The sequence below is a fragment of the Pristiophorus japonicus genome, chromosome 22, assembly GCF_044704955.1.
Source record: "Pristiophorus japonicus isolate sPriJap1 chromosome 22, sPriJap1.hap1, whole genome shotgun sequence".
NCBI lineage: Eukaryota > Metazoa > Chordata > Chondrichthyes > Pristiophoridae > Pristiophorus > Pristiophorus japonicus.
Window position 1 is genome coordinate 67,947,388 of NC_091998.1, and position 20,957 is coordinate 67,968,344.

A 20,957-nucleotide genomic window follows, 5' to 3' on the forward strand; every position below is an offset into this window, starting at 1 on the left:
TCTGATATCAGTCAGGGGTAGCCATAACCAGACTAACTGGCCCAACTGATGGATAGACACATCATCTGCTCAAGCTTTTTTAAATCGCTCCTGGGATGTGGGCGTCGCTGGCAAGTCCGGCATTTATTGCCCATCCCTAATTGCCCTTGAGAAGGTGGTGGTGAGCCGCCTTCTTGAACCGCTGCAGTCCGTGTGGTGAAGGTGCTCCCACAGTGCTGTTAGGGAGGGAGTTCCAGGATTGTGACCCAGCGACGATGAAGGAACGGCCGATATATTTCCCAGTCAGGATGGTGTGTGACTGGGAGGGGAACGTGGAGGTGGTGGTGTTCCCATGCGCCTGCTGCCCTTGAGGTCGCGGGTTTGGGAGGTGCTGCCGAAGAAGCCTTGGCGAGTTGCTGCAGTGCATCTTGTAGATGGTACACACTGCAGCCACGGTGCGCCGGTGGTGGAGGGAGTGAGTGTTGAAGGTGGTGGATGGGGAGCCAATCAAGCGGCTGCTTTGTCCTTGATAGTGTAGAGCTTCTTCAATTGTTGGAGCTGCACTCATCCAGGCAAGTGGTGAGTATTTCATCACACTCCTGACTTGTGCCTTGTAGATGGTGGAGAGACTCTGAGAGATAGATCTCTACAAGGGCAGCTTGAAGCGATGGATGCTGATCATAAAGTGATCAGGAAGGCCAATGGAATCTTGGCCTTTATTGCAAAGGGGATAGAGTATAAAAGCAGGGAAGTCTTGCTACAGCTATACAGGATATTGGTGAAACCACACCTGGAATACTGCGTGCAGTTTTGGTTTCCATAATTAAGAAAGGATATACTTACTTTGGAGGTGGTTCAGAGAAGGTTCACTAGATTGATTCCGGAGATGAGGGTGTTGACTTATGAGGAAAGGTTGAGTAGGTTGGGCCTCTACTCATTGGAATTCAGAAGAATGAGAGGTGATCTTATCGAAACGTATAAGATTATGAGGAAGCTTGGCAAGGTGGATGCAGAGAGAATATTTCCATTGATGGGGAGACTAGAACTAGAGGGCATGATCTTAGAGTAAGGGGCCGCCCATTTAAAACTGAGATGAGGAGGAATTTCTTCTCTCAGATGGTTGTAAATCTGTGGAATTCACTGCCTCAGAGAGCTGTGGAAGCTGGGACATTGAATAAATTTAAGACAGAGATCGACAGTTTCTTAACCGTTAAGGGAATAAGGGGTTATGGGGAGCGGGCAGGGAAGTGGACCTGAGTCCATGATCGGATCAGCCATGATCTTATTAAATGGCGGAGCAGGCTCGAGGGGCCGTATGGCCTACTCCTGCTCCTATTTCTTATGTTCTTATGCTAACTTCAAAATGGAAATCCAACCAACAATTGAGACACAGAGCACCTGATGACTGTTACATCCATTGGCCCACTGAGATTTACCTGGTCTGTGCTGGGCGTATCTGCAATATCACTCATACTTCTGCTTTGAGCGTGACCTGTAATAGAGAAAGTTGCATAATCACCTTGCGTAATTTTGGCCTTGACACAGCCATCTCTGAGTGAAAAGGCCGGGGTTGAGGAGACAGCGGAAGGGAAGGGCAGGGGCTCAGAGCTGGGGGAAGGCCTTCAAGGTACTGGCGGGTACTTGGTTTGGATGATAACCGAGGGAATGGTTGCATGTGTGTAGGCTGTATGTGGTGCCTCCGTCTTATGTTACCCGGCCACCGGGTAACTTCGGAAGGTCACTTACGTAGCCGTCCGTAACTGGGAGCTTGCCTCATTCCCAAGTCTTCGGTAGAGCGGTAAAAGTTTGCCCCAGTGCTGGGGATCCGGCTGGGACTGCGAGCTGCAAGCAGCGTGGTAATTCATGGTTAGTCGGCAAAGAAACAAAGATATATAGTTAGTGACGGGTAGCATTGGAATGTGGACATGAAACAACCATGGCAAGAAAATGAGATTTTTTTTTCCCCCTCTCTGTTCTTACGGTGATAGGTTTCATTACTGGCATGAGGATAGCCTCGCCCCTCCCTATCTCTGTAACCCCCTCCGGCCCCTACACCCTCCCTATCTCTGGAACCTCCTCCGGCCTCTACACCCCTCCCTATCTCTGTAACCCCCTCCAGTCCCTACACCCCTCCCTATTTCTATAACCCCTTCCAGCCCCTACACCCCTCCCTATCTCTGTAACCCCTTCCAGCCCCTACACCCCTCCCTATCTCTGTAATCTCCTCCAGCCGCTACACCCCTCTCTAAATCTGCAATCTCCTCCAGCCCCACAAACCCCCCCGAGATGTCTGCGCTCCTCTAATTCTGCCCTCTTGAGCATCCCTGATTATAATCGCTCAACCATCGGTGTCCGTGCCTTCTGTTGCCTGGGCCCTAAGCTCTGGAACTCCCTCCCTAAACCTCTCCGCCTCTCTACCTCTCTTTCCTCCTTCAATATGCACCTTAAAACCTACCTCTTTGACCAAGTTTTTGGTGATCTGCAGTCATTTCTACTTATGTGGCTCGGTGTCAAATTTCTATCGCATAATCCTCTTGTAAGACGCCTTGGGACGTTACACTATATAAGGTGTTATATAAATTGTTGTTGTAGAAACATAGAAACATATAAAATAGGTGCAGGAGTAGGCCATTCGGCCCTTCGAGCCTGCACCACCATTCAATAAGATCATGGCTCATCATTCCCTCAGTACCCCTTTCCTGCTTTCTCTCCATACCCCTTGATCCCCTTAGCCGTAAGGGCCACATCTAACTCCCTCTTGAATATATCCAATGAACTGGCATCAACAACTCTCTGCGGCAGGTAATTCCACAGATTAACAACTCTCTGAGTGAAGAAGTTTCTCCTCATCTCGGTCCTAAATGGCTTACCCCTTATCCTAAGACTGTGTCCCCTAGTTCTGGGAACATTCCTCCCGCATCTAACCTGTCCAGTCCCGTCAGAATCTTATACGTTTCTATGAGATCCCCTCTCATCCTTCTAAACTCCAATGTATTTGTTGTAGAATGTGGTTCCCATTTCAAATGCCATCGTCAGACGAATAAGAGGTGAAGCGCACACAGTAAAGCTATCTCCGTGCTGTCTCAACCATTGAGTTATCCGGGACACAATCGCCATTACAGACACGAGCCTCACACTTGCACCTCAGTCGCCTGTAAATTTTCACGAGTGCGCTTGTGCTGAAGACTCAGGTTCTCTGGGAGCTGACCGCAGCCTCGCCCAAACTTCATTCACTTCCGGCTGGCGGAGAGCGTGAAGGGAACAAAATAACTCTCGCCCATCGAGGGACACAGTCTCAGAATAAGGGGTCGCCCAAAATGGAAATGAGGAGGAATTTCTTCTCTCAGAGGGTTGTAAATCTGTGGAATTCTCTGCCCCAGAGAGCTGTGGAGGCTGGGACATTCAATATATTTAAGGCGGAGATAGACAGATTTTTGAGCGATAAGGGAGCCACGGGATATGGGGAGCGGGCAGGGAAGTGGAGCTGAGTCCATGATCGGATCAGCCATGATCTTATTGAATGATGGAGCAGGCTCGAGGGGCCGTATGGCCTACTCCTGCTCCTATTTCTGATGTTCTAATGTTTTCCATCCATGTGCGTTGGTGCTTTATCTTATCTGTCACCCTGAAGCAATACAACAACAACTTGCCTTTTTTTAGCGCCCTTTAATGCAATAAAACATCCCAAAGCACTCCACAGGAACTTTATCAAACAGGATCTAACATCGAGCCACACAAGGAGATACTAGGGAAAGTGACCAAAACCCTGGTCAAAGAGGTAGATTTTAAGGAGCGTCTTGAAGGAGGAAAGTGAGGTAGAGCGGTGGAGAGGTTTAGGGAGAGAGTTCCAGAGCTTGGGGCCCAGGCAACAGAACGCATGGCCACCGATGGTGGAGCGCTTATAATCAGGGGTGCTCAAGAGGGTAGAATTAGAGGAGCGCAGACATCTTGGGTGCTGGGGGGAGGGGGGTTGTGGGGCTGGAGGAGATTACAGAGATAGGGAGGGGCGAGGTCATGGAGGGATTTGTAAACAAGCATGAGAATTTTGAAATCGAGGCGTTGCTTAACCGGGAGCCAATGTAGTTCAGCGAGCACAGGGGGTGATGGGTGACCGGGACTCGGTGCGAGTTAGGACATGGGGCAGTGAGCACAGGGGGTGATGGATGAGCGGGACTCGGTGCGAGTTAGGACATGGGGCAGTGAGCACAGGGGGTGATGGGTGAGTGGGACTTGGTGCAAGTTAGGACATGGGGCAGTGAGCACAGTGGGTGATGGGTGACCGGGACTCGGTGTGATTTAGGACACGGGTCAGTGAGCACAGGGAGTGATGGGTGAGCGGGACTTGGTGTGAGTTAGGGCACGGGTCAGTGAGCACAGGGGGTGATGGGTGAACGGGACTTGGTGTGAATTAGGACACAGGTCAGTGAGCACAGGGGGTGATGGGTGAGCAGGACTCGGTGTGAGTTAGGACACAGGTCAGTGAGCACAGGGGGTGATGGGTGAGCAGGACTCGGTGTGAGTTAGGACACAGGTCAGTGAGCACAGTGGGTGATGGGTGAGCAGGACTCGGTGTGAGTTAGGACACGGGGTCAGTGAGCACAGGGGGTGATGGGTGAGCAGGACTCGGTGTGAGTTAGGACACGGGGCAGCCGAGTTTTGGATGAGCTCAAGTTTACGTACACTACATTAAAGGCGCGATATAAACACAACTGGTTGTGTTGCTGCTGTTGTTCCTGGTTCTGATAGCTATCCAATGATCTCGGCTGATAATATGCATCTATGGACCATATTAGACTCTGCTGTGATGCTTTCTACAATCAAATGCCCAGCCCTCGCTCTCATGAATAACGGATATTTGAACAAAGTGAAGGATGGCAATCTGTGATGTGGAACAGTGTGCTCACAAGAATTCCAGAGCTTGGGGCCCAGGCAACAGAAGGCACGGCCACCAATGGTGGGGCGATTATAATCAGGGGTGCTCAAGAGGGCAGAATTAGAGGAGCGAAGAGATCATACAGTTGGACAATGTAACACAAGGTGAGACCGACAATATCCAATACACAAAGCACTGCCTATACAGGCACACGCCTGAAGGTGACAGTGTGTGTGCTCCATCTACTCACTTTATATTCTCACACACTGTGCCAAATGTCAGAACGAGGTTTAGCAAGCAACAAGCTTCTATATCAACACTGCTCTAAAGTAGGCTGCTACAAATCCCTCCATGGCCTCCCCGCTCCCTATCTCCGTAATCTGCTTTAGCCTCACAATCCCCGCCCCCTACGTGAGATATGCTCAGGATCACCGTCTGTCCCTCGGGTTAGGGTTAGGGTTAGGGTTAGGGTTTTTTTTTCTCATCGATCCCTCCCTTTGGGGCCGTTCTAATGCTGAGCAACTCCCTACAACCGTTGAGACAAATGCTCGGAAATCAATATACAGGGAAGTAGCAGATGTGACTGTAATTGCTTCTGTTTCCCGGCACAGATTCCTGGAGCGCCATCATGTTCCACTGGCCTGTCAGTCACAATGGGTTTTATTTCCCGTGAGTCAGCGCACAGATCTTCACATAAACAGCCTGGCAGTTCTGTTTGACCAGACTCTTAAATCTGCCACGCTGATTCGATACGAATACCTGACGATTGACCAATTGTCTCCCATGCTCTTCTCTGTCCAAAGCCACCACATTCACTGATATCACGCGAGTGGCTAGTGGAATTCTGCAATTCTTGCCCAACAAGCCGTGGATGCTGGGTAAACTGAAACTGAAAACGAGAGTGATAGATTTTTGATGGGTAAGGGTATCAAGGGATATGGAGAAATGGTGGGTGAATGGTGCGTGAGGCGTAGGTTGTCCATGAGCTAATTGAATGGTGGAGCAGGGTCGCGGGGCTGAATGGCCAACTCCTGTTCCGATGAGTGGGCAGGACACTCGCCTCTGAGTCAGAAGGTTGTGGGTTCAAGTCCCACTCCACGAACTTGAGCACAAAAAATCTAAGCTGACACACCAGTGCAGTGCTGAAGGAGCGCTGGGGCCTGTATGTCCTGGGGCCAATATTTATCCCTCAATCAACATTACAAATCAGATTATCTGGTCATTATCACATTACTGTTTGAGGGAGCTTGCTGTGCGCAAATTGGTTGCTGCGTTTCCCACATTACAACAGTGACTACACTTCAAATGTACTTCATTGGCTGTAAAGCGCTTTGTGACGTCCGGTGATCATGAAAGGCGCTATATAAATGCAAGTCTTTCTTTCTTCTTTCTACAGCAGTAAATCAGAGTTCTGAATTAATGAAACGGCCATCCTAATTTAATGCACGCGACCATTTAAGAACATAAGAACATAAGAAATAGGAGCAGGAGTTGGCCATATGGCCCCTCGAGCTTGCTCCGCCATTCAATAAGATCATGGCTGATCTGATCATGGACTCAACTCCACTTCCCTGCCCGCTCTCCATAACCCTTCACTCCCTTATCGCTCAAAAATCTGTCTATCCCCACTTTAAATATATTCAATGACCCAGCCTCCACAGCTCTCTGGGGCAGAGAATTCCACAGATTTACAACCTTCTGAGAGAAGAAATTCCTCCTCATCTCAGTTTTAAATGGGTGACCCCTTATTCTGAGACTAGGTCCCCTAGTTTTAGTTTCCCCTGAGTGGAAACATACTCTCTGCATCCACCTTGTCAAGCCCCCTCATTATCTTATGTTTTGATAAGATCACCTCTCATTCTTCTAAACTCCAATGAGTGGTGGCCCAATCTACTCAACCTTTCCTCATAAGTTAACCTCCTCATCTCTGGAATCAACCGAGTGAACCTTCTCTGAACAGCCTCCAATGCAGGTATATCCTTCCTTAAACACGGAGACCAAAACTGTTTGCAGTACTCCAGGTGTGGCCTCACCAATACCCTGTACAGTTGTAGCAGGACTTCTCTGCTTTCATACTCTATCCCCCTTGCAATAAAGGCCAACATTCCATTGGCCTTCCTGATTAATTGCTGTACCTGCATACTAACCTTTTGTGTTTCATGTACAAGGTCCCCCAGGTCTCTCTGTAAAGCAGCACTTTGCAATTTTTCTCCAATTAAATTATAATTTGCTTTTCTATTTTTTCTGCAAAGTGGATAACCTTACATGTTCCAACATTATACTCCATCTGGCAAATGTTTGCCCGCTCACTTAGCCTGTCTATATCCCTTTGTAGATTCTTTGTGTCCTCCTCACAACTTGCTTTCCCACCCATCTTTGTATCATCAGCATTTCTATGAGTGCAGCCCATCCTCTTGAGTAGACGATGTTTTGGTCAGGCATTGACTTGGCAATAAGAAGCACCTCCAATCTGTTGTATCCGGCACATTCAGAAAAGTTTCAGCAAGTATAAATTAGTCACAGAAAGAAATGGGATGAATATTTAGAAGGAGATTGACTGCATATGGGAAGAATTCTGGGGACCTCAAGTCCTTCAAATAATTTATAAAATGCACGGTGTCACATCATTTTGATTGGTGAAACCAATTTGCGTTTAACAGGATAGCAAGAAATGAGAAGGAATTGGGAAAAGGTGAAGGTTTGTTGTTCCCACAGCAACAGTCTGAATGGTGGTTCGAACCCAGGCATTGCTGTTGATGTGGGAGTTACCCCAATGTGAATTCTGCTCATAACTGACAATTGAAAGGACAGATAAAGCCCATCCCCAATTCGTTGGCCTAGAATTGTGGGTGGTTTGTGCCTGGGTGTGGCACCACTAATGACACCCACTAACTTCGGCGTGAGTTTGGCGCTGTCGATGATGATGACATCACTGCGTGCAGTGCCCCGGACCCTAAATTGGGTATCGCCCCCTGAAGCTGCGTCGTGCGATGCCAGCGACCATTCCAGGGGGGCACGTACTGGGCGTCGGTGCTCGCAGGGTACAAGTTAAAGGGTGGCGTCGGCCATCACAAAACATTCAGCCGATTGTACCGAGCAGCCCATTGGCGCTTTGACGCAGGGTCCGTGCCGCGATCGGTCAGCCCGGCACGCGGCTTGAGCACCGGGTTGTTGGCATGGCACCCCCAACCCACGGTGGTCCAGGGAGGCCCCTTTCATTCCTGCAGTTTGTAGCTTGGGCCCTCCCCTTGAATTCAGGGAAGAGCCCCCACCTACGAGCTAATGTGTAAGCACTGATCCCCACCCCCCACCCATCCGACCCGCTCCCGACCCCCCCACCCCGCTCCCGACCCATTCCCCCCCCCCACTCGCTCAAGACCCGTCAACCCCGCTTCTGCCCTGTCCGCATCCCTCCTGACCCATTCCCCTCCTCCACTCCCGACCCCCCCGCCCCGCTGCTGTCCCACCCGCCGCGCTCCCACCCCGCTCCCACCCCGCCCCGCCCCGCTCCCATCCTGCTCCCGCCCTGCTCCCGCCCTGTCCACCCCGCTCCCACCCCGCTCCCGCCCCGCTCCCGCCCTGTCCACCCTGCTCCCACCCCGCTCCCGCCCTGTCCACCCCGCTCCCACCCCGCCCCCGACCCCCCGGCCCCGCTCCCACCCAGAGAGTGAGCTGAGTGCGAGTGTTACCGCTACCAAATGGGGCGTGATGGAATTTCCCCATTTGGTTCTTATCCAGGAAGTGTTATTAATGTTTGCTGTGAACGCCTTGTTGCCACATCACACAAGGCTGGGCTGCTCTCCTTACCGGACGATGCTGCCGATGATTTCCCAATGTCAACCAGCGAGCGGTGGATGGGCTTCTTGGTTTGGTGACGGTGTTTCCTCAGGAGGATGTACGATATCTGTTCTCGTACCTCTGCTTTAATAAGGCCATCTTCAATTTGCTTGTCAATTATGTCATCTGTAATTATAGACACACTGTCACACTGGCGAATTCATGTCTGGGCATTTATGGGGCTGGTGGTTAATCTTTAGTTAACCTGTAAAGTTATGTATTACAGTTGGGAAACCATGGGCGCAAACTTACATCTGCCACTCCACGGTAACTCTGTTACTTTCCTACAAGATCAGATGATCGGTTTGGATCAAGAAGTCCCAAGGTGCTTCACAGCAGCATCATAAGGCAAAACATGTGACACTGAGCCATATTAGGAGAAATTAGGGCAGATGGCCAAAAGCTTGGTCAAAGAAGTAGGTTTTAAGGAGTGTCTTGAAGGAGGAAAGAGAGGTAGAGAGGCGGAGAGGTTTAGGGAGGGAGTTCCAGCGCTTGGGGCCCAGGCAGCTGAAGGCACGGCCACCGATGGTGGAGCGATTATAATCAGGGATGCTCAGGAGAGCAGAATTAGAGGAGCGCAGACATCTCGGGGAGTTGTGGGTCTGGAGGAAATTACAGAGATAGGGAGGGGCGAGGGCCATGGAGGGATTTGAAAACAAGGATGAGAATTTTGAAATCGAGGCGTTGCTTAACCGGGAGCCAAAATAAGTCAGTGAGCACAAGGGGTGATGGGTGAGTGGGACTTGGTGCGAGTTAGGACACGGGGCAGCGAGCACAGGGGGTGATGGGTGAGCAGGCAGCCGAGTTTTGGATCATCTCAAGTTTACATAGGGTAGAACGTGGGAGGCCAGCCAGGAGTGCGTTGGAATAGTCAAGTCTAGAGGTAACAAATGCATGGATGAGGGTTTCAGCAGCAGATGAGCTGAGGCAGGGGTGGAAATGGATGATATTATGGAGGTGGAAATAGGCGGGTTTAGTTAACATAGAAACATAGAAACATAGAAAATAGGTGCAGGAGTAGACCATTCGGCCCTTCTAGCCTGCACCGCCATTCAATGAGTTCATGGCTGAACATGCAACTTCAGTACCCCATTCCTGCTTTCTCACCATACCCCTTGATCCCCCTAGTAGTAAGGACTTCATCTAACTCCTTTTTGAATATATTTAGTGAATTGGCCTCAACAACTTTCTGTGGTAGAGAATTCCACAGGTGAGGCTAGCTCATTGAATGTATTCAAGTCACAGATCGATAGATTTTTAACCAATGAGGGAATTAAGGGTTACGGGGAGCGGGTGGGTAAGTGGAGCAGAGTCCACGGCCAGATCAGCCATGATCTTATTGAATGGCGGAGCAGGCTCGAGGGGCTAGATGGCCTACTCCTGTTCCTAATTCTTATCTTCTTATGTTCTTATGTCTCTCGCACCAAGACACGAGAAGCTGAATACCACCAGAAATAAACAAACCAAAGAAATGGCCCAGAATAAATCTGTTTTACTCGGCTGTTTAAATTTACTCAGATCAGCACCGACAATCTTCCTCTGAAGTAGAGAATTCCACAGGTTCACCACTCTCTGGGTGAAGAAATTCCTCCTCATCTCGGTCCTAAATGGCTTACCCCTTATCCTTAGACTGTGTCCCCTGGTTCTGGACTTCCCCAACATTGGGAACATTCTTCCTGCATCTAACCTGTCTAACTCCGTCAGAATTTTAAACGTTTCTATGAGGTCCCCTCTCATTCTTCTGAACTCCAGTGAATACAAGCCCAGTTGATCCAGTCTTTCTTGATAGGTCAGTCCCGCCATCCCGGGAATCAGTCTGGTGAACCTTCGCTGCACTCCCTCAATAGCAAGAATGTCCTTCCTCAGGTTAGGAGACCAAAACTGTACACAATACTCCAGGTGTGGCCTCACCAAGGCCCTGTACAACTGTAGCAACACCTCCCTGCCCCTGTACTTAAATCCCCTCGCTATGAAGGCCAACATGCCATTTGCTTTCTTAACCGCCTGCTGTACCTGCATGCCAACCTTCAATGACTGATGTACCATGACACCCAGGTCTCTTTGCACCTCCCCTTTTCCTAATCTGTCACCATTCAGATAATAGTCTGTCTCTCTGTTTTTACCACCAAAGTGGATAACCTCACATTTATCCACATTATACTTCATCTGCCATGCATTTGCCCACTCACCTAACCTATCCAAGTCGCTCTGCAGCCTCGTAGCATCCTCCTCGCAGCTCACACCGCCACCCAACTTAGTGTCATCCGCAAATTTGGAGATACTACATTTAATCCCCTCGTCTAAATCATTAATGTACAGTGTAAACAGCTGGGGCCCCAGCACAGAACCTTGCGGTACCCCACTAGTCACTGCCTGCCATTCTGAAAAGTCCCCATTTACTCCTACTCTTTGCTTCCTGTCTGACAACCAGTTCTCAATCCATGTCAGCACACTACCCCCAATCCCATGTGCTTTAACTTTGCACATTAATCTCTTGTGTGGGACCTTGTCGAAAGCCTTCTGAAAATCCAAATATACCACATCAACTGGTTCTCCCTTGTCCACTCTACTGGAAACATCCTCAAAAAATTCCAGAAGATTTGTCAAGCATAATTTCCCTTTCACAAATCCATGCTGACTTGGACCTATCATATCACCTCTTTCCAAATGCACTGCTATGACATCCTTAATAATTGATTCCATCATTTTACCCACTACCGATGTCAGGCTGACCGGTCTATAATTCCCTGTTATCTCTCTCCCTCCTTTTTTAAAAAGTGGGGTTACATTGGCTACCCTCCACTCCATAGGAACTGATCCAGAGTCAATGGAATGTTGGAAAATGACTGTCAATGCATCCGCTATTTCCAAGGCCACCTCCTTAAGTACTCTGGGATGCAGTCCATCAGGCCCTGGGGATTTATCGGTCTTCAATCCCATCAATTTCCCCAACACAATTTCCCGACTAATAAGGATTTCCCTCAGTTCCTCCTCCTTACTAGACCCTCCGACCCCTTTTATATCCGGAAGGTTGTTTGTGTCCTCCTTCGTGAATATCGAACCAAAGTACTTGTTCAATTGGTCCGCCATTTCTTTGTTCCCCGTTATGACTTCCCCTGATTCTGACTGCAGGGGACCTACGTTTGTCTTTACTAACCTTTTTCTCTTTACATATCTATAGAAACTTTTGCAATCCGTCTTAATGTTCCCTGCAAGCTTCTTCTCGTACTCCATTTTCCCTGCCCTAATCAAACCCTTTAGTCCTCCTCTGCTGAGTTCTAAATTTCTCCCAGTCCCCGGGTTCGCTGCTATTTCTGGCCAATTTGTATGCCACTTCCTTGGCTTTAATACTATCCCTGATTTCCCTTGATAGCCACGGTTGAGCCACCTTCCCTTTTTTATTTTTACGCCAGACAGGAATGTACAATTGTTGTAGTTCATCCATGCGGTCTCTAAATGTCTGCCATTGCCCATCCACAGTCAACCCCTTAAGTATCATTTGCCAATCTATCCTAGCCAATTCACGCCTCATACCTTCAAAGTTACCCTTCTTTAAGTTCTGGACCATGGTCTCTGAATTAACTGTTTCATTCTCCATCATAATGCAGAATTCCACCATATTATGGTCACTCTTCCCCAAGGGGCCTCGCACAACGAGATTGCTAATTAATCCTCTCTCATTATGCTGCGGATATGTGGTCGAAAACTCATTTCAGGGTCAAATATGACACCAAGATTGCGAACAGTCTGGTTCAGCCTCAGACAGATGTTAAGGAGAGGGATGGAATCAGTAGCTAGGGAACGGAGTTTGTGGCCGGGACCGAAAACAATGGCTTCGGTCTTCCCAATATTTAATTGAAGAAAATTTCTGCTTCTCCAGAACTGGATGTCGGACAAGCAGTCTGACAATTTAGAGACCATGGAAGGGTCGGGAGAAGTGGGGGTGAGGTAGAGCTGGGTGTCATTGGCGTACATGTGGAAACTGACGCTGTGTTTTCGGATGATGTCACTAAGGGGCAACATGTAGATGAGAAATAGGAGGGGCCAAGGGCAGATTCTTGGAGGACACCAGAGGTAACGATGCGGGGGCGGGAAGAGAAGCCGTTGCAGGTGATTCTCTGGCTGCGATTAGATAGATAAGAATAAGAGTGCAGTCCCACCCAGCTGGACGATGGTGGAGAGGCGTTGGAGGAGGATGGACTGGTCAACCGTGTCAAAGGCTGCAGACAGGTCCAGAAGGACGAGGAGAGATAGCTTACCATTTGTGACTTTGACAAGAGCCGTTTCGGGACTGCGGCAGGGATGGAATCCTGATTAGAGGGATTGAAACGTGGAATTGCGGGAAAGATGGGCACGGATTTGGGATGCAACAACAAGTTCAAGGATTTGGAGAGGAACGGGAGGTTGGAGATGGTGTGGTAGTTTGCAAGGACGGAGGGGATAAAGTGTTTTTTTGAGGAGAGGGGTGATGACGACAGATTTGAGGGAGAGGGGGACAGTGCCTGAGGACAGAGAACTATAACATGGGAGCCAGAAAAGGAAGTTGGGGGGTCAGCAGTTTGTTGGGAATAGGGTCAAGGGAACAGGAAGTGGGTCTCATGGACAGGATGAGCTTGGAGAGATCAAGAGGGGAGAAATGAGAGAAACTGGAGAAAGATGTGACCTCAGAGTTAGGGCAGGTGGGAGCCTCAGAGGAAGTTTGGCCCAGCAGGCTAGGGGAAGGAATGGAAGTGGTAGAGGCAGCTGAACAAATGGTCTCAATCTTAGAGATAAATAAGTCCATGAGCTCCTCACATGATGTCGGAGGTGAGGGTGGAGACTGGGGAGAGGGGTTTAAGAAGATGGTTAGCAGCGGAGAATAGAAGCCGGGGTTTACCTTTGCATTCCAGAATCTCCTCATTCCACAATGCCAAATCTACCATCTTCCCGTTACAACAGGGCAATGGCCCCAACAAGCTTTCCCAGCAACAGACTCCATCTATTGAGGTGTTCCTGGCTTCTGTCAGAATTCTGCTCTTCAAACCTTCCCACCTATCCCCTCACCCTGCTGCCTTGGTGTCTCTGAAAGTTTTGTTCTGGGCTTAGTCCCTATTCAGTATCTTGTACTTTCTCGATCCCATTTAGTGTCTTGTACATCCTGCGACACTTATTTTGAAGGCTGAAGAACTTCATCTTCCTTTATCAAAGTGCCACTTGGGCTTTGTGCCAGAGTGTGACTGGTGTCATATCCATAATAATAATATTAATCAGAATATAATAATAGTCAGCATTTGTCTGTGCTGGGGCGGGGGTAGGGCCAGGGGCTGAGTGACAGTTGCACCGACCAATGGGCGATCAGGGCCCTACCGACCTCGCAACCAATCAGGGTGGGGAACAATGGGTCTGCTCCAATGAGGAGGTGGCAGTGGATGCGGTGGGGCCAATGGGCATGGGAGGCTGTAAGTAGGGCCTCCCCAGGCATTGCTGCAGAGCCGAGAGGAGCAAATGGTGGGCGTGGCGGGTGGGAGAAAGGGGGGGGGAGGGAGAGGGGGAGGAGAGGGGGATGAGAGAGGGAGGGGGGTGAGGGGGGAGAGAGAAGGTTGAAGGGAGAGAGACGGAGGGAGGGAAAGTGGTTGGGAGGATATCAGCATTTATTCTATAGACGAAGGAGATAATAATAGTCTAAACAAGTACTGATGCAATAAAGACACTAATTGATCGCAGATGTTTTGCGGTTTAACAGTAATGTTGGCGTATGGTTTTGGTATATTGTTGAGTGGGAGACGCACCGACTATACTCCAGGCCATGTGCACTGACCTCCTTGGTTTTAAAGATTTTGAACCAGGGCACAGCAGAAGACAAGCAATCAGTGTTGTACCTATGATCTGTGGTAATGAGTATCCATCCAGGTCTAACAGTACTGTCTCCGTCTGGAGGCATGTCCGCAGCTCAAACAGACTGTGCAGAGATAACGTCGACACATGAGGCTTACTCCATCTTTCTCCTCCTTCCTCCACCTTCTCTTCAAATTTTACCCATCTGGAAAGAGAGAGAGAGTGAGAAAGATTTAGCACATGCATTTCACGCAGACTTTTTGGTGTAGGTTTAATAATAGCAATGCAGCACATGCCTTTATCATTGTGCATCAGTACACTCAACCCAGACACTACAACAACATTTACATAGTAGGAAAGAAGAGCAAGAGAATGGTAGGAATGTCACAATGTCGCCTGTGCCACACGGTGGGGGTGGGGGGGAGAAGTTGAGGTTTGAAGGCAGCTCCTACTTGTAGCTTGCCATCAGTTGGGGAGAGTGGACATCACTCTTGCCCAGAGGAAGGGAGTGGGCTTTGGCTAATTGTGCATCTGTTGCAGCATTTGAACACTCTAACAGAGCTCCTCCTAGTAGACTACTGTGGTAATGCAACTGCTGATGGCTGTAATAATGGGATTATGTGACAAGGTCACATGACAAGTTCCTGCAGAACCATCTTGTGTGCATTGTGTTTGCGATGTTGTAAAGAATATATCGTAAACACATGGCCATGAATGGCGATGTCCTCAAATGATATGTTGGCCCTTATTGCAGGGGGTTGGAGTACAAGAGTAAGGAAGTCTTACTATAATTGTACAGGGCTTTGGTGAGATCACACCTGGAGTACAGTGCACAGTTTGGGTCTCTTTATCTAAGGAAGGATATACTTGCCTTGGAGGCAGTGCAACAAAGGTTTATCAGATTAATCCATGGGATGAGAGGGTTGTCCTATGAGGAGAAATTGTGTAGAATGGGCCTATACTCTCTGGAGCTTAGAAGAATGAGAAGTGATCTCATTGAAACATACAGGATTCTGAGGGGGATTGACAGGATAGATGCTGAGAGATTGCTTCCCCCATGCTGGGGAGTCTAGAACCAGGGGTCACAGATGAGGAGGGATTTCTTTATTCAGAGGGTTGTGAATCTTTGGAATTCTCTGCCCCAAAGGGCTTAGTCATTGAGTATATTCAAGGTTGAGATCGATAGATTTTTGGACTCTCGGGGAATGAAGAGATATGGGAACCTTGCGGGAAAGTGGAGTTGAGGTTGAAGATCAGCCATGATCTCATTGAATGGCGGAGCAGGCTCGAGGGGCCGAATGGCCTACCCCTGCTCCTAATTCTTATGCTCTTATGCTCTCACTAGTCGCAGTAATATTAACACAAAATTGTAGAATTTTATAGCAAAGTGGAAACTTGGCCTATCGTGCCTGAGCTGGTTCTCTGCAAGAACTCTCTACGTAATCCCCTTTCCCATACCCTTTTAATGTTTCCTTTTTCAACCCCTACCTTGCAGCAGTGATGCTCTGCTTATAAGCATTGCCAACAAAAATGCACAGTACAGGAGAAATCTGTTATGTATGTGAACCTCACCTGTGTGCAAGACTTGCCACCAGGGGGCATATCTGTGGGAGACCTATGGGTCACCTGTGTACCCTGGTGCAAGCAGGTATAAAAGGCAGTTCACCACGCTGCTGCCTCGCTTTGGAGTTATATTAAAGAGATCAAGGTCACAATGGTTTGAGCTTACAACACAGTCTCGTGTAGTTATTCTGAACTTAACAAAATCTATTTGATTTTTACCTCAAAACTATTTCATTCTGAAGCACATTGGGACATCCTGAGTTTGTGAAAGGTGCTATGTAAATACAAGTCTTTTTTTCTTTATCCAATTCCCCTTTAAAAGCTGTGACCTTTTGTGACATTTTCACCACTGCTTCTGGTAAGGCAGTCCATGTTTTTTAAATTTATTTGCAGGATGTCAGTGTCACGGGCCAGGCCAGCATTTATTGCCCATCCCTTTGTCCCTTCAGAAGGTGCAGCCCATTTGATGGTACCCTCTGTAGCAGGTTGGTACAACTCAGAGGGCAGTTAAGAGTTAACCTCATTGCTGTGGGTCTGGAGTCACATACCGGCCAGACCGGGTAAGGGCGGCAGATTTCCTTCCCTGAAGGACATTAGTGAACCAGACGGGTTTTTACAACAATCCGATAGTTTCATGGTCACCATTACTGATACTAGCTTTTTAATTTCAAAAGTATTTAATTAACTGAGTTATATTCCCCCAGCAGCCACGTCTCACAGATCATCAGTCCAGGCCTCGGGATTACTGGCCCAGTAACATAACCACTACGGCATAGTTCCTGGTGTGTGAAAAACATCCTTCCAACTGCTCTCTACATTATTTTGTTTGTGATAATTTACACCATCTAGTTACTGATTCACTGTGGAAAATGTATATCCTGAGTTACCTTATCGAAATCTCTCATAGCTCTACAGCCGTCTATTGCCTCTCTCCTTACAAACTGTATGATGCACCAGGAGTTTTGATGCTGTACATCACCGGCCTCAGCTGTCCCCTGCCATACTAAACCAAACTCTTTTCCTTCTAAAAGTTTATTGAGAACAACGGAGTGTGGTTAATCCTCCCTCTGTGTGTCAGCTGTGGCTCAGTGGGCAGCACTCTGGCTCTGAGTCAGAAGGTTGTGGGTTCAAGTCCCACTCCAGGTACTTGCACACACAATCTAGGCTGACACTTCAGTGCAGTTCTGAGGGAGTGCTGCACTGCCGGAAGGTCAGTACTGAGGGAGTGCTGCACTGTCGGACGGTCAGTACTGAGGGAGTGCTGCACTGTTGGAGGGGCAGTACTGAGGGAGGGCTGCACTGTCGGACGGTCAGTACTGAGGGAGCGCTGCAGTGTCGGAGGGGCAGTACTGCGGGAGTGCTGCACTGTCGGAGGGGCAGTACTAAGGGAACGCCGCACTGTCGGAGAGTCAGTACTGAGGGAGTGCCGCACTGTCGGAAGGTCAGTACTGAGGGAGTGCTGCACTGTCAGAGGGGCAGTACTGAGGGAGTGCTGCACTGTCGGAGGGGCAGTACTGAGGGAGCGCTGTACTGTCGGACGGTCAGTACTGAGGGAGCACTGCACTGTCGGAGAGGGAGTGCTGCACTGTCGGAGGGGCAGTACTGAGGGAGCGCTGCACTGTCGGAGGGGCGGTACTGAGGGAGCGCTGCACTGTCGGACGGTCAGTACTGCGGGAGTGCTGCACTGTCGGAGAGGCAGTACTGAGGGAGCGCCGCACTGTCGGAGGTGCCATCTTTCAGATGAGACGTTAAACCGAGGCCCCGTCTGCTCTCTCAGGTGAACATATTTGAAGAAGAGCAGGGGAGTTATTCCTGGTGTCCTGGGGCCAATATTTATCCCTCAATCAACATCACAAAAACAGATTATCTGGTTATTATCACATTGCTGTGTGTGGGAGCTTGCTGTGCACAAATTGGCTGCCGCGTTTCCCACATTACAACAGTGACTACACTCCAAAAGTATTTCATTGGCTGTAAAACACTTTGAGGCGTCCGGTGATCGTCGAAGGCGCTATATAAATGCAAGGCTTTCTCTCTCTCTCTCTGGCCACACCAGATCTGCCCAAAAAGTGGTCAAGTGAGAGTTCACCAATTATAGACAAGGTTCCAGGCAAAACATGCAGGACAAAAAGCTTAAAGAAACAACATTTTAATTACAAGACGATTTGTGGTTCCCATGGTGCAGGTTGGGTCTCTTTGTGATTTACGAATATAATTAATGCACCAGAGTTAAAAAAATAATTAAACTGGGCACAAAGGGTCCTTTTTTAGAAAAAACAAAAATGTTAATCCTAACGCCTAACTGATGTTTTAAGTCATGATGCAGATCTAAAGCTACTTATTGACTTCAAAGACTTATGTTTGCAAAGCATATTTAGAATAGGCAAATCATGGTGTTTGACTGAATAACTTCCTCTTCTCGTGATGTCTTGACAAATCCTGAGGTAGTGGATTGATTGGGCTCGAGCCTGCAGGAGATACTGTCAAACCATGTTACAATGCTGAGCAGTCTGGTCATGTAGTTTTATCGAGGAGACCACTAGCTGCCTATTACTGTCGTAAGTAAGAAACAATCGACAGAGGGCTGCGGAAATTCCATTGGGATTATACATTTATCTGCTGTTAAACCCCTTGAGGCAGCGCCATGAAGAAGCAGGGTCCTGGCTGCTTTTGTGACTTGCCTAGTGATTGTAGTCCCTCTCTGTTCTGCTCCTGTCCCAGCACTCCTTCAAACAATTATAATTGTGGCCCCACGACTGAACATTCGCTGCGAACTGCCGGCAGGACATTGGCCGCCTCAATTTCTCTGCTCCCCTCACTCACTCCAACCTCCCTCGGAAATACAGCCCTCCGCTCACTCAGATTCAACCCCAACATTGTCATTAAACCACTGACAAGGGTGGCGCTGTTGTTGTTTGGCGAACCGACCTCTACCTTGCAGAAGCTGATCGCCAACTCTCTGACACCTCCTCCTACCTCCCCCTGGACCATCACCCCACGACCAAACTTTCCCTTCAGAGGATAAAGTTAACTGAACTCTAAAATTGAAGAGTCTCGTCTTCCAGCCAAATATTTTCAAGTTCCTCTTTCCAAGTAAAAAAAATAGTTTGACTTGGAAAGCGCTAGATTACAACATAGATACAGATGAACAAGGTCATTGGTCATCTTGGCCTATCCATGCAGCAAGACCCTACATTGCCCGTGAAGGCATCCGACTAATTCTTAAATGCTTGAAGGGTTGTGCCTTTGATACCTTACCTGGAAGTCCATACCGTGTGTTAATCACTCTCTGTGCAGAAGACCTTCCTCACATCAGTCCTAAATTTTTCTTATGAACATTTGATCCCTTTGTCCAACGGTCATAGAATGGTTACAGTACAGGAGGCCGTTCGGCCCATCGAGCCCGTGCCGGCTCTCAGCCAGTCCCCCTCCCTCGCCCTTTCCCCGGAGCCCTGCCCATTATTTCTCTTCAGATACTTATCCAACTCCCTTTTGAAAGCCACCATTGAGTCTGCCTCCACCATCCTCTCAGGCCGTGCATTCCAGATCCTAACCACTTGTTGCATAAAAAAAGATTTTCCTCATATCGCCTTTGGTGCCTGGTAGCTTGGGCCCTAGGCAACAGAAGGCACGGCCACCGATGGTGGAGCGATTATAATCAGGGATGCTCAAGAGGGCAGAATTAGAGGAGCGCAGAGATCTCGGTGGGTTGTGGGGCTGGAGGAGATTACAGAGATAGGGAGGGGCGAGGCCATGGAGGGATTTGAAAATAAGGATGAGAATTTTGAAATCGAGGCATTGCTTAACCGGGAGTCAGTGTAGGTCGGCGAGCACAGGGGTGATGGGTGAGCGGGACTTGGTGCAAGTTAGGACACGGGCAGCCGAGTTTTGGATCACCTCTAGTTTACGTGGGATAGAATGTGGGAGGCCAGCCAGGAGTGCGTTGGGATAGTCAAGTCTAGAGGTAACAAAGACAGGGATGAGGTATCATCTGAATGATAAGTGACGAGACTGAAAGATTGATGTCTGTGATATTAGGGATCAGTCATATGACTCTGCACTGAGCTTCACTGAATAGCTTCCTTATTTCTTAATGGCCAGAACTGGACACAAGGTTCAAGGTGTGTTCTGACCAGAATCCTGCACAGTTTGAACATGATTTCCTCTGACTTATACTCTATTGTTTATACAAGATTTACACAAGATTAGGATTCATGGAGTTGGGTGTAAGGTATTAGTATGGATTGAAGATTGGTTAACGGACAGAAAACAGAGTCGGAATATACAGGTCATTTTCAGGTTGGCAGGTTGTAACATAAGATCATAAGAAATAGGAGCAGGAGTTGGCCATTCGGCCCCTTGAGCCTGCTCCGCCATTTAATAAGATCATGGCTGGTCCGATCATGGACTCAGCTCCACTTCCCTGCCCGTTCTGCATAACCCTTTATTTCCTTAATGCTCAAAAATCTGTCTATCTCCGCCTTAAATATATTCAATGACCCAGCCTCCACAGCTCTCTGGGGCAGAGAATTCCACAGGTTTACGACCCTCTGAGAGAAGAAATTCCTCCTCAGCTCAGTTTTAAATGGGCGGCCCCTTATTCTGAGACTATGTCCCCTAGTTTTAGTTTCCCCTATGAGTGGAAATATCCTCTCTGCATCCACCTCATTATCTTATATGTTTCAATAAGATCATCTCTCATTCTTCTGAATTCCAATGAGTAGAGGCCCAACCTCCTCAACCTTTCTTCATAAGTCAACCCCCTCATCTCCGGAATCAACCGAGTGAACCTTCTCTGAGCAGCCTCCAATGCAAGTATATGCCTCCTTAAATACGGAGACCAAAATTGTACGCTGTAACTAATGGAGTGCTGCAGGGATCAGTGCTGGGG

The 20,957-nt window shown here is 48.6% G+C and overlaps 1 protein-coding gene across 1 annotated transcript in view; it reads right to left on the reverse strand.

Moving 5' to 3' along the window:
• LOC139235136 (electrogenic sodium bicarbonate cotransporter 4-like) overlaps positions 1 to 20,957 on the reverse strand; it is a 151,275-nt gene that overhangs the window by 101,236 nt on the left and 29,082 nt on the right. The window contains exons 6-9 of the mRNA XM_070866348.1: positions 14,548 to 14,708; positions 8,660 to 8,815; positions 1,726 to 1,821; positions 1,416 to 1,471 (exon numbers count right to left, since the gene is read on the reverse strand). Coding sequence (XP_070722449.1) covers positions 1,416 to 1,471; positions 1,726 to 1,821; positions 8,660 to 8,815; positions 14,548 to 14,708 — 469 coding nt within the window. The remainder of the gene's footprint in view (positions 1 to 1,415; positions 1,472 to 1,725; positions 1,822 to 8,659; positions 8,816 to 14,547; positions 14,709 to 20,957) is intronic.